The sequence below is a fragment of the Peromyscus leucopus genome, chromosome 8a (genome assembly GCF_004664715.2).
Source record: "Peromyscus leucopus breed LL Stock chromosome 8a, UCI_PerLeu_2.1, whole genome shotgun sequence".
Lineage (NCBI taxonomy): Eukaryota > Metazoa > Chordata > Mammalia > Rodentia > Cricetidae > Peromyscus > Peromyscus leucopus.
In genome coordinates, this window is record NC_051085.1 from 3,351,221 (window position 1) to 3,365,558 (window position 14,338).

General features: G+C 38.5%; 1 protein-coding gene across 3 annotated transcripts in view; it reads right to left on the reverse strand.

Moving 5' to 3' along the window:
- Hace1 (HECT domain and ankyrin repeat containing E3 ubiquitin protein ligase 1) overlaps positions 1 to 14,338 on the reverse strand; it is a 114,965-nt gene that overhangs the window by 51,358 nt on the left and 49,269 nt on the right. For all 3 annotated transcript variants that reach the window (XM_028894680.2, XM_037200376.1, XM_028894681.2), the window contains 4 exons: positions 7,870 to 7,952; positions 3,209 to 3,305; positions 2,942 to 3,043; positions 1,890 to 1,996 (listed from right to left, as the gene is read on the reverse strand). In XM_028894680.2, coding sequence (XP_028750513.1) covers positions 1,890 to 1,996; positions 2,942 to 3,043; positions 3,209 to 3,305; positions 7,870 to 7,952 — 389 coding nt within the window. The remainder of the gene's footprint in view (positions 1 to 1,889; positions 1,997 to 2,941; positions 3,044 to 3,208; positions 3,306 to 7,869; positions 7,953 to 14,338) is intronic.

Here is a 14,338-nt window from a genome sequence, read left to right on the forward strand (position 1 = left end):
TTTTTTCCCCCGAGACAGGGTTTCTCTTGTGTAGCTTTGTGCCTTTCCTGGAACTCACTTGGTAGCCCAGGCTGGCCTCGAATTCTCGAATTCACAGAGATCCACCTGCCTCTGCCTCCCTAGTGCTGGGATTAAAGGCGTGCGCCACCACCGCCCGGCTAGATATATGTTTTTATGTTTTCATAGATTCATATAATGTGCTTTGATCAAATATAGCCCCCATTTACCCCCCTCCAATTCTATTATACTTTTTTTTTTTAATAATTTATCTTTATTTTATGTGCACTGGTGTTTTGCCTGCATGTATGTCTATGAGAGAGTGTCAGATCTTGGAGTTACAGACAACTGTTAGCTGCCATGTGGGTGCTGGGTATTGAACCCGTGTCCTCTGGAAGAGCAGCCAGTGCTCTTAACCACTGAGCAATCTCTCCAGTCCCTCATACTATGTTTTGATTAGTCTGTCTAAATCTTAGGTTTCATCAAATACATGAATTACTAGAAATAACTAAAAGAAGTGAAAGGAATATATAATGGAAATCTCAGCTCCAATGAGTCTTACAGATGAAAAATCTAAAAGTGCTTCCTAGAGAGTATTGAAAGCAAATTAGGAAGAAAAACAAACAAACAAAATGGTGATATTAGTCATATCAATTAGCAGAAGGCCTTTCAAGTAAAGAGTACAGGAGCACAGAAAGTATCTAGAAATAAGTAGCTCCCAAATGTATTCCCACACCTGAGCATAAACCATGATAACAAGTTCAAAGCCAGCCTGGGCTACACAGCAAGACCTTATCTAGAAAAAGAAGGCAGGGGTTGGGGCAGAAAGACTTTCATCTTAGGTACACAGGAAGAATGAAACATGACTAAGAGTAAACCTGACAATGTAGCTTTCTAGTCATCTTTTGGAGACTGCATGATGATGGAGAGAGAAAGGTTCAGTAGCAACTATGGAGGTGAAAGGCTGCCACAAACTGTCACTGTTAAAATGATTAGTGAGAGTGAAATATGAAGAAGTATACATCCAAATTAGAAGAGGTCAAATCTGTAAGCTAAGAAACAGTAACAAACTACGTACTTGGTAACAGCTGCCTATTCTCCTAACTATAATGCTAATCACATGCAAAGACGTATAGCATATATATGAGCTACGTGTAAAAGTCAAGAGATACAAAGTTTAACTCCATAGATGTAGCAAGAAGTTATTAAAAACAAGAATAAAGACCTGAACTAGGGAGAGGGAAAGTACAGGGGGAAAACTTTATAATGAATCATGAAGGAACACTGAAAGGTTAAACAGTGGGATGTACCCAATTTTATAAGTCAGAGATTCAGATTCCTCAACTATTTTCTCACATAGCCCAGGCTGGCCACAAACCATATAGCTGAGGATTACCCTGAAATCCTGGTCCTCCTACTTCCAGCTCCCAACTGCCTGGACTAAAAGGAAGTATGGCCACACCCAAGATATGGATTAAATTCCATACACATATGCCAAGATTCAAGTTAACATGCTCTAGGTTTCTTTAAAAAGTCTCTTGACTAAGAACTAATGAGCCAGGCCTTTTTAAACAAACAATGAACAGTCACTGTGTAGTTTTAATGAGATGTCCCCATAGTCTGGGTGTTTGAATGCTTGGTCTGAAGTTGGAGGCATTTGGGTACGCTTAGGAGGTGTGGTCTCCTTGGAGGAAGTATGTTACTGCACTGGAGGGGCCTCGGAGAGTCTAAGAGTGTGCCCCATTTAGAGTCAAGATGAGCCCTCAGCTTCTGCTCCAGCTACCTCATCTCCTGTCATGATGGACTCTTATCCCTCTGGAACCTTAAATCAAATAAACCCTTCTCTAAGCTGCCAAAGACATCTACTATGTACTGGTTACGGCAACGCTTACCTAAGCAGTTTATGACCATTTGTTGTAGCCACTTCAGCAAGACTTGTCAGGATCTTTAGGTACTGGCTTTCACTCTGCTGAGACAAATGCTCCAGAACTTGACGTAACTGGTTTGACAGAAATAAAAAACAAAGTGATTACACAGTAAGTAACCCATTCAATTCTATCAAAACGTACACATATATTAATTTAATAAATGCCTTAAAGCCAGCTAAACTAAAATTAAGAACTTCATAGTTATTTTGTTTTACATAAACTTAAGAGCCAATACAGAAAAATCTTTCTGTAAAATTATCCAGTTAAAAAGATAGATACACATGGAAAATCAAGTACGTATGTAATTTAATTCTAAACTTCTAATGTTTATGAAGGTTTCCAATTCTGCAATTTTTCCAAGACTATTAAAAACACTGAGCTTGGGGCTATGGAAATGCAGCTCAGCAGGACAGTACTGGTGAGCCCCTGGGTTCACTCCCTAGGACCACAGAGACAATGGAAAAAGAGCTCAGAGAACCAGTGGTTACCAGTCACTACAGAATGTTCTTCCTCTACCCATGAGGAAGAGCTATCTTAAGGAGTGACCAAAGAGCCAGACAGATGTTCAGAGAGCCAAATATCAGACAAGATACGTTATTATATACAGTTACACCTCAATATTCCTGGTAACCAATTCCAATTTGTCCCTAAGTACCCAACACCTATGGACGCTCAAGTATTTTATATATGAAGGCAAAGCAAGTGCATATACTCAATGCATATTCTCTTATAAACCTGAAACCATCTTCACATAATCTATCATGCCTAATAAAATGTAACCACTATATAAACAGTTGTTATACCGTATTCTTTAGAGAATAATGACAAAAAGTCTGTCCATATTTAACAATATTTTTGATCAACAACTGGTTGGTTTTGGGCTGCAGAATCCCCATGTACTAAGGACTTACTATAATTAATAGCTACATAATATACAACAAACTCAAGTTACTAAAACAATCATGACAACAAAATGATTATTATTCATTTACAACCTATTAGCAAGCTTATGCTACCATGTTTTCACGAAGGTCTTCATTCTGTGTCATTTGAACAATAGTCTGGAAAAGTCTAGGGTGATGCTGAATTAATACTTCGCAAGTCTCTCCATATCCACCCTAAAAACAAGATTTATAGTTATTCAGGTTTAAAAACAAGGAGATTTTTAAATATCACAGTTCTCACAAGCTCAACATCTTTGCACTCTAATTTATGGAAAACATGATTTTATTGTTTATAATTTCTATCATAAACGGGCTCAGAATAATATATTAAAAGCATACCTGTACACATAAATCTAGAGGGGTTACTCCATTTTTATCTGGTAAATACTTGGCTCCTCGTAATAGAAGAATCTGTGCCGTATCTCTCTGACCATGGCTGTATAGAAATAGAACCAAATCAAAAATCTCATCTTATAATTTTTCTCTATAAATTAGATCACTAGTATCCTCTAGAGGCACATCACTTCACAGTAATAAAAACTACAGAGACTTCTCAGAAATGGAAACAAATTAAAAACAAGCTCATTGTATTTCAACCAAATGGTACTATATAAAAAATAATTTATAACCAATTTGAATCAAACTCTCATAGTGTCCTGCTATAAATCTAGTGCCACAAAGAACAATTATACTAGGTTTTAGCATCCTGTTGATAATTATGACAATAGTAACTACCTTCCTTGATACATGCACCAATTGGCCATAACTAACTTAAGGATATCTAGGGGGCTGGAGAGATGGTTCAGCAGTTAGACTGCTCTTCCAGAGGACCTGGGTTCAACTCCCAGAACCTCCATGGAGGCTCACAAATGAGTGAAACTTCAGTTCCGAGTTCCAAGGGATACAATATCCTCTTTGTCCTCTGCAAGCACACGAGTGATGATGTAGAGACATACATTCAGGCAAAACACCCACATACATAAAATAAATAATTTTTAAATAATATTATCCAAATTATACCAGAAAAAAAAACAGTAGATCAGTTCTCTGAAAACAACAGTAATTAGCATTATTATTAATGTTCAACAAGAAGAGTCCCACTCTGTAGCCCAGGCTAGCCCCAAACACAGGGCAATTCTGTCTCAGTCTCACAGCTGTGACATAACAGGCCTCAAGCAGAAGGCTCAGAAGTCTTCATGGGGTATCAATGTTATTAAGCTGGTGGTGTCAGGCAAAATATTACACAGCTATTGTAACAGTGGCTAATTCATACTGTCCCATGCTAGGCTGCTCCTTATCATGCCCCAAAATAAACCCAAAAGCTAAGGTAAGCTTAAGCTATGTCAGAAGACAGTGACATCTCTGTAGAACAATGTGAGTTTATAAAAAACCATCCAATTTCAATAACTTTTATAATTGCTTAATGTCCATGTGTTTGATCTTTCCAATTAACTTGTCAACTCCTGAGTGTTTTTAATTAATTTATTCTATATGTATATTTTCCTTGTGTCCTAGAGGTCAAGAGGAAGTCAGATCCCTTGGAACTGGAGCCACAGATGGCTGTCAGTCCCCATGTGAGTGCTGGGAAATGAACACTGGTCCTTTGCAGGAACAAGTGCTCGTGACTGTGGTATCATCTCTCCAGGCCCTACACCACCAATAGCTAAGTAGCAGACTTGTTCAACACCACCAAGAATGGTAGTTGGCTTATAACATGTACACATCACATTCTATAAATTATACTACAAGCTTGAACTTAGTATTCCATACACTTGATAAATAAGCATTAAAGAATGAATGACAAGGAAAACAGGTAGAAACCTAACACAACTTCCTAGAATACAGCAGTCCTGTCTCCAGAGACGTAACTGCTACAGTTCTATAACAGCTGTCAAATAAGCAGGAGACCATCAGTCTAAAAGCTGTCCAACCTAACAGAAACGAGCAAGTGAGACCCCTTTTCCAGAAGGTCCCTACCTCTAACCTCAGAGAGAGGAGTGCTGCCCAAAGGCCAGGAATCTGAACAGAAGCACCCTGCTGGTTTGCCACTCTGTCCTAATATATCGTCATACCCCTTTTGGTCCAATAACATTTCTGCACAATTGTCCACGTTTCAATCGTGGAGAACCTCTGATTAGCTGAGAGCCTTGCAGGAAGGGTGACACTTCAGATCTTCTAGACCTTGCCCTACAGGTCTGTGTCTGGTGCCTACTTGTAACCCTTGAAATACCCTTCATAATCTAATCAAAGCAAGCATGCTATTTCCTGAGTCCTATAAGCCACTCTAGCAAACTTCTGAAATCCACGGAGAGAGTCCTAGGAAGCTGGGCCTGCAGCCAGTTCAGAAATTGCAGTGGATCAGTCTTGTGCCAAGTACCTAAGGCGCACAGCATTCTACTGGGGCTGAGCCCAGAACTTGTAGTTACTGTCGCCCAGTAGATGGTGTAAGAACTGACTTAGAAGATGTTCAACTGATGGCCACTGCATAATCAAGTGTTAGCTCCTGGTGGGGAGGAAACGCCTCGTCTGTGTGGTGAGTGGGACAAACTGAGTGTTTTACCCGTATGTTCACAGATCAATCCATCAAATCTGTTCAAATAAGCCCAAAGTTTTGCTGCAGCCACTCAGGTCATCATCCAAATTTAGCCTAAGAGCTCACTGTTCAGACACGGCTAGCAGAGCTCTCTGAATCACTTCTGGCTTGAGTGTCATCCAGTTTATCAAGTGCTTGCTCTCTGTGCACATCAACTGTGCTTAACCTAATCTGTCTAAAGTTTCTTTTGAAAGGTTCACCCAGTGTTTCAAGAGTATACGCAATAGTTCAAGACGAACAATTAAACAGTAGATACATCGATTGGTTTCTTAAAGCCTCATATAAACATTTTTTGTCACATATAACAAAGCCACTTATTAGCATGAGGGCTGAAGAGACAGCTTGGTGGCTAAGAGTCTATCTGAGCTCAGTTCCTGCAATGTCAGGTGGTTCACAAATGCCTGTGCTGCAGCACCAGGGGGATGCAATGCCTACAGCACTTGTGGGCACCAGCACTCAGGTGATACACCCATGCACGCACACACACACACACACACACCCATACACACACACACACACACACACACACACACACACACCCATACACACACACACACACACCCATATACACACACACACACCCATACACACACACACACACACACACACACACACCCATACACACACACACACACACACACACACACACACACACACACACACACACAAAAGTAAAAGTAAAATAAATCTTGGGGCTGGAGAGATGGCTCAGCAGTTAAGAGCATTTGCTACTCTTGGAGAAGATCAGGGTTCAGGTCCCAACATCCACGAAATACCTCATAGTCATGTTACTCCAGTTTCAGAGAATCTAATGCCCTCTTCTGACCAATGTGGGTACCAGGCACTCACACAGTACAAAGACATACAAGCAGGCAAAACACACATAAAAAACTTTTTAAATCTTTTTGTAAAGAAAATTATAAAAAATTAATTAAAAAAAAGAATATTTAGCATGAAGAAAACAAAATGCCACTACAACATTTTAAGAAAGCTGGAATTCTAAATTGTACCTGAAGATCAAGCTTACAATGATGGGACACTTCATTTCAAAAACGTATTAAAAACAAGAAGCAATTGTTTATAACATACAAGATGTGAAGGGCACAATTAGTGCTCCAAGCACGACATACGTAAAACTATGTACGTAAAATATGTAAAAATATGTACAACTATCCTATGAGAGAGTCACAGCGTTGCAAAGAGTTACAAAAAGAATATTTTGATTTTTGAGACATGGTCTCACTGTGTAGCCCTAGATGGCCTGGAACTTGCTGTGTAGACCAGGATAGCCTTGAAATCACAGAGATCTACTTACCTCTGCCTCCTGATTGTCGAAACTAAAGCGCAGCACTATCACGCCTGGCTAAGATTTTTTTAATTGTCACCTATTTTTAATAGCCATCTTTATAACTATGTCCACCCAGCTTTATAATTATATCCACTAAGTTACACAGAAACACACGGATGATATGTAATGCCTTGTAGCTAAGATATAAATGGAATACAATTATCCTCAATGGGAAACACTGTGGTGTATTTTGTGTTACAACCTAAGTAGGCCGATGTTTTCAACAGTTGACTATATTTCAGCATTATTTGGGGCACGAGAAATTTTTAATCCAAATAACTAGGGACGTTTACTGAATAGGCAATTATCCTTTATAAAAATTAAGGCTAGTTTATACATATATATTTTTATTAATTCTCTGATAATTTCGTATTTACCCTCCTCCTAAATCCTTCCAGACTTCCTCCCTACAATTTCATACCCTTTTCTTTTAAACTGTCAATAACCCACTGAGTTCAACGTGTGCCACTGGGCCGTCCGGTGCAGTCATCAACTTTCCAGGGGCCACACCATCAAACCAAACTAGCTCACGCTCTCCCTAGACTCATTTTTATATTGACTGAGGTAATACTCTTTACAAGGACATGGTAGTGTAGTTTATGACAACAGAATGGTTTCTCCAAATCCTTCAGCTTTCTAACTTTGGGCTCATTCAGCCTTAATGTCTTAGAACTTCCACCAGAGTGTATAATAATGGGAATTAGAGTTGTAACTTTTTTAATTGCTTATGAACAGAAACTATATTTTACTATTTAAATTTAAAGGTTATTTTACATACTATTTTGATTCTGAGTTCGCTAACTGAAGTACACTGTTGAATTCTAAATAACCTGGCTACACAGTAAGATCTTATCTCAGAACATCAATAATGACATTAATAGAAAATGCTTTCTCTCCTGCAATTAAGTAACAGAATATTTATCAAGCTAAATGAAAGCAAAGCATTCCCAGGAAAACAAGAAAGCTTGAGAAAACATATACAAATATTTACATGTAAAAATATAGTTGAAACATACAATTCTTTAAGGGAAGCATGTCTGGAAATACAAAGTCTCGTACCTGCAGGCAAAGTACAATGGAGTGGCTCCTGACACATTCGGCCTGTTAATATCAGCACCGCTGTCTAGCAAGCACTGCACTGTCTGGGGGAAAAAGATTAAAATGTAAAGCCACAGAAGTCAAACAAAAGACACAATTATTAGAATTTTAATCCACATAAGGAGAATTCCTCCCACAATTTGAAGCTTTAAAAAGGAAATGAGTGTGCAGACTCATGATGTATGATGGTGAACAAGTCCAACTCTATAAAAAGCTGACACCCAGGGACCCCAGGATCTATGTGGAACTGTGAATGTGATAGAAAGTGTGCTTGCCTGGGAGAGCCCTTAATCATAGGTCAGTCAACAGTCATATGACTACTCAGACTCGAAATGTGGCTAGAGAAACCAAGGAACTGAATTTTTATTTGAAATTATAATTATTTAAGGTTGCATAAGACACTTTTAGATATCTAAATTTTAAAACTAAAACTTTTTAATGTCTTGGGGAAAAAACGAATGGACACAGAGCTGTAATTCTCCCAAAGCCAGAGAGTAACAGTGGTACAACATGTTAAACCCTAAAGTCCACGCTGCCTCCTGTCCTCTGAACTCCTCTGCTACAGTCGTCCGATGCCTACCAAGAGAAAGGGAGTTCACAGAAGATCATGAAAAGACACAGCTGAGATTCAGGACAGAACAAAGCCCACTTGAAAAACCTCAAAAATAATGTTCTCTAGCTTTATTCCTAATGGTCCTCATTTCAGTTTCTCCTGGAAAAAAAAAAATGAAGAAAGTATATAAAGACATTAAAAAGAAATCAGCTTTGGAATTAAATTTTTTAGTATTACTTCTGGACTGACCACACATATTGGTGCTGTAAACCCTAGTCCAATTTCAATAACAAAATCACAATGCACATCACACAAGAGAAAGACGAAAGAGCACAAAAGTACACTGAGCAAGTCAGAAAGTTCTCCACTGCGAGCACTGGGCAATGCCAGGAGATATTTCCATTTTCATGACTAGGGAAGAGAGGATGCTATTGGTTAGCTAGTGAACAAAGATCAGAAATACAAGAAAACATTCGATCATGTGCAATACAGCACTCACAAAAAAAAGAGTTAAAAATATGGACAGTATCACTACACACCTTGGTGTAAAGCTAAAGTCAGAAAGGAATAAATTCATCTCACATAAAATGTTCCCAGAAAATGCCCCTTAGTGTCGTCTTACCATTAAATATGAATGAACAGGTAATATTTAAAATACAACTAAAGCAAACCTTTAACCTGGAGATTAAAATCAAATCAAAACAAAACTCGAAAATATACAGAAAATAAAGGGTCGGAAGAAAGAAAAGAAAAGAGAAGAGAAGAGAAGAGAAGAGAAGAGAAGAGAAGAGAAGAGAAGAGAAGAGAAGAGAAGAGAAAAGAAAAGAAAAGAAAAGAAAAGAAAAGAAAAGAAAAGAAAAGAAAAGAAATTTAAAAAGTAACTGGGCTCAACTCTCAACAGGCTAGGAGGAGTATCCCAAATATGAGGCCAGCCTGGGCTACAAAGCAAGCTGGAGGTCAGCCTGAACTATATAGCAAAACTCTGTCTCAAAAAGACAGGATGGCTGGATGGAGAGAGGCAAATAGGAGGGAGAAAGAAAGAAGAAACACTTAAAAGGGGAGAAAGGGTATTTTAACCACAGAACATGGGGAGATGTTACTTCTGGACTGACCACAGAAACCTGTGGGAGAAAAATATTTAGAAAATAAGAAAATTTACAATTTTATAGAAGAAATAACAATCCAACTAACATTTAGAAAGATGATGTTTGGGATCTCAACAAGAAAGGAAAAGGAAATCAACAGAAAATAAGATGAGACAAGCAGTGAATCGATACAGAGTGGAAGGGCAGGGTACCACACCACCATCAACTGTGCAGCACACACAGCCAGCTCCAAACAACTCACCAAGTACCCAGTCTCAACAAAGCAATGTCAATGTGAGATTTCTAGGAGGAAGTACGTAAGATCTCAGAGATAACCTGAAATCAGACTAATACTAAACTTCATAAATAGAACATTGGAATCTAAACCATTTTTTAAAGCCTTCGAGGTTTTTAAATTATTTCAAAGGTACAAATCTGTAGTCATACACGCTATTATTTAAATATCTGGTCAAAATGTACTTATCTATAATATTCTTTCATGCCTAAAATACCTCTTTCTCAAAAGAAGTAGAAATTAGGGGAACCTTTGCTCTCCCCCAAAAAGGAATTAATACAAAAAATAGATCATATAGAAACCAAAAGAAAAGAAACTGAACATAAAGTCATTAAAAAATGTTCTAGATGAGGGCAAAAAACCAGAAATGGCAGGTTATCTAACAAACTACTCTTTGTAGACAACAGCACTGTGACACTGTGGGGAGATAGAAGGGAAACTGCTGATCTACACAAAGAAAACTGAGAAACGGGGGCTCTAAGGGTTCAGCAGGCAGAAGTGTGTGCCTGCATGGGACAGGAGATAAAGGACTTCACAAACTGCTCTTAGAACTTCCGCACATGCATGATGGTACACCTACAACACACTACACTACACACACACACACACACACACACACACACACACACACACACACAAATTACTAACTTCAAGAGTGTTCACTACTCAATCCAATGAGATGCCTTTATCAAACCCTCCCTTTAGGGTCCCAGAAAATAGGTGAAAAGATTGTGAGAGCCAGAGGGGATGGAAAACACCAAGGAAACAGTGTCTTCCAGACACAACAGACTGATGCACATATGAACTCAGATTGGCAACCTTACAGGGCCTGTACAGGGTCAAGCCAGAAGGAGTCTCAGCACTGAGAGGGGAAGTGAACACAAGCTCCTATCCTAGAAGCTATCTCCCACTGACAACCACTTGCCAAGGAAAATGTAGTTTTCTCTAAAGTCTCACTGGGTATATTAATCAACTTAAGGATAGGCCCCATGACCAGCAGTAGATGGCCAACATAGAATGAACTCATGGCATTTTTATACTTTTAATCTCACATTGCTTTTGGGGGGCATTTTTTTGCCTTACTGACCTTTTGCTTATATATTATGGCTTCCAATTTTGTGTTTTTATGGATTTTGCTTGTGTGTACATATGCAAGTCTGTGTTTCTTGCATTTGTTATTCTTTGTTTTATTTTCAAGAAAGAAAAAAAAAGAAAGGGTATGGAGCAGGGTGGGTGGTGAGGTGGGAAGGATCTGGGAGGAGCTAGGAGAGGGGAAACTGTGATCAGAATATATTGTATAAAAAATTTTCCAATAAAGTATATATATTTTTAAAGTGTTTGCAACTTGACTCATCAGCAAAAAAAATAAAAATTTACTTAACTATATATAAATTAATATTGCCTAAAGAAACACTGTAAATCCACTGAGGAAAAATTAATATACAACTGTCAAAAATTTAAATTTGACAGTCATAGCAACTTACTATTTGGAGACATGCACCAAAAATAAGCTTTAAACTTGAATTTCACCACCTCGGATGACCTTGGTTTAAAAGAAAGGGGGTTCAACCGACTATCACATTTTCTTTAAAAGATTTTGGTAAAAGACTTAAACATAGGCATATTAGTGCCTGCATTTACTTATATCTCAGCAGGAATTTTAAAATTTAAACAGTGTAGCTCACTTGGAGCTTTTTTTAAAAAACAAGAAAATATAAATTAAGGAAAAATGAGAGTGTCTAGAGATAAGAATGGCTCAGGGAGGCATCCATTTGGGAAAAGGGACTGCTTTGTTTCGCTTTAGGTGTGTGCTTAGTACACACGGCCCTGGGCTCGGTCCCCAGAAGCAAACACACAAGATTATACCACGGTATCCCCTATACAACTGCTTATGTTTAGACAAGCAGGACTGGGTGAAAGTGCTTGTTGTGAAGTCAGGAGTTCAAATCCTCAGCACTCACAGACGAGGAGGGCATGGTCACATCTGTAGCCCAATGAAGAAGTGAGTGGGTTCCCGGGGCTTCACTGTCAGCCAGCCTCCCTGAACTGTGAGCTTCGAGCTCAATGAAAGACACTCTGCCTCACAAAACTGAGGTGCAAAGCAGACAGAGATGGCTTCACCACACACCTTCCTCTGGCCTCCACGTGAGTGTGCATGGGCATACCTAAGATGCACATTTGGATCCCTGTTTTTCAAGAAAATGCTTATGTGGGCATTTTGATGAAAGCTTCTCCTTTCAGATTTCTACCCCGACAGTTGCATCTGATTGCAAAGCAGGAGTGAGATACAAAGTAGTTAATATCCACTGTATCATAGAAATTATAGACAAGGAACTCGATCTCCCAGAAGGTTCAGGGGTGATGAAAGCAAGTACCTCGAAAATACATGTTCAGGGCCTAGAGACATGGGTTAGAGGTTAAGAGCATTAGCTGCTTTCCCAGTGTACCCGAGTTCCATTCCCAGCACCAACATGGTAGCTATAGCATCTCCAAATCCAGTCCTGGGGAGCTGACACCCTCTTAACGCACAGGCATGCATGTAATGCACAGGCATGCATGTAATGCACAGGCATATATGCAGGCAAAATGCAGGCATATATGCAGGCAAAGAAAGGTTGATGTGTACCTCAAACCTAACAACATAAAGGCTAAGACAGTAAAATATACTATTTATTTATATACATTATAGTTAAAACTACATAATGGTATAATAATATAAATAACATATACTTAGACACTGCTAATAAGCACCTATCAATTCATTTTATATCTCCATTTCTGTAAGATATTCTCAATTCAGGAAGTAAAAATTCCAACTTTTTTATGAATTCGTATTACTCCATAGTTTCATCCTCATAAACTACATTAATTATAGAATTGCTATTTGCTTTTAAATGTCAACTTGCCATAACTTAGAATTACCTGGGAAGTCTCAATTGACTGTTTTTATCAGGTTGGTCTATAAATGTGTGATGGACTTCTTAAATACTAATTAGTGCAGGAAGACTCGCCCTGAATATTCAAGGTACCATTTCATGGGCTGGGCCCTCAACTGTTAAGAGTGAAGAGGTCTGGCTGAATAACAAGCAATCTGCATGGGCGCACTCCTCTCTGCCCTTGACTGTGGAGACTTTACGAGCACGTCTCTAGCTCCTGTTGCTATGACATCCCTCAAGTCATGAGCATAACCTGGACTCTAAGCTGAATGAACCACTTGCTCCCGTCGACTGCTTTTGTCAGTGTTTCATCTCAGCAACGTAAGTCAAAAAAGAACGTGCCGATGCACTGATCCTTACCACGGTCTACAAAGCAGCCAACTAACTGCTGAATGGTTGCTTATTTGGTTTTTAAATAATGCCATTTTTAAAACCATGTACTTTTTACAGTAGTTCTGCATTTCCATTTATATGATAGAGCTTATAGGATAAAACTAATTTATCCGTAGAATAACATATTTCTTTACTATTTATTTTCACTAAAGTGGTTAGACTAACTTCAAGGAAATCATAGAAAAAAAAAACAAGACTTACAACAGGAATTGTCAATGTTCCTGTCATATCCTCATATATCCTACAGACGTTAAAAATCCATTCCTTTCTTATGTATTTGTCATATCCTTGTATGTCTTAAAAGACATTGACATTGATTAAGGTAGTGGCAACTGCTTATTCTAGCATTTTCTTTTCCATCAGGTACTTTTCTTCCTGTTTTAACAAAATTATCCCAATTAATACCCTCAGTATGGACTGGAGAGATGGCTCAGTGGTTAAGAACATTTGCTGCTGTTCCAAATAACTTAAATTTACTTCCTAGCACCCACACCAGGCAGGCAGCTATGCAACTATTAAAGAGGTAAGTTTTAAGAATTCACTTGTAGGTAAATGTTGCCTACAGAAAACTACAGGGAAACTACTTGTTCTAACAGGAAGAAAAAAAAGTATAGATAAAAATCTGAATACAAAAAATTGCTTTTCTAATTCTTATGGCATTAAAGTTATTGAAAGGTCATCAACCACTAATCTTTTTAATTGTTTGCTGATTTCTTTTTATGAAAGCTTTAAAACGTGTAGAAAAATGACAGTTAAAACTCAATCAACTATTAATTCCATACCATAATAGGAAAAGCAGCAATAAAGTCAGAGGTAACCTTAATCACAGGAATTCTTCTGGAGGCAAGTAAAGATAGCTCAAGTGTAAAAGGGATCTAAGAAGTTCTCATTGCAACAAAGACACACCACAGCTCTCCCGTCGCCTTCCAGCTCCGCCAGGTCCTGTTGAGCCCAGATGGGGAGGAGCCTCCCTGAAGCCCTTTTCATGCCTTAATTAAACAAGTCATTACCAGATGATCCAAAGTGACAGTAAACAGTGTCAAAAAAGCAAAAGGCCTAACTACAAGAGCAAACTCTTTTCTTGCTAACAAAGTATTCTCATGATCTAGAAGTGAAATATCAAGAGAAATAAAACCTACATAAAATTACACTGAGGTATTTGCTGCCC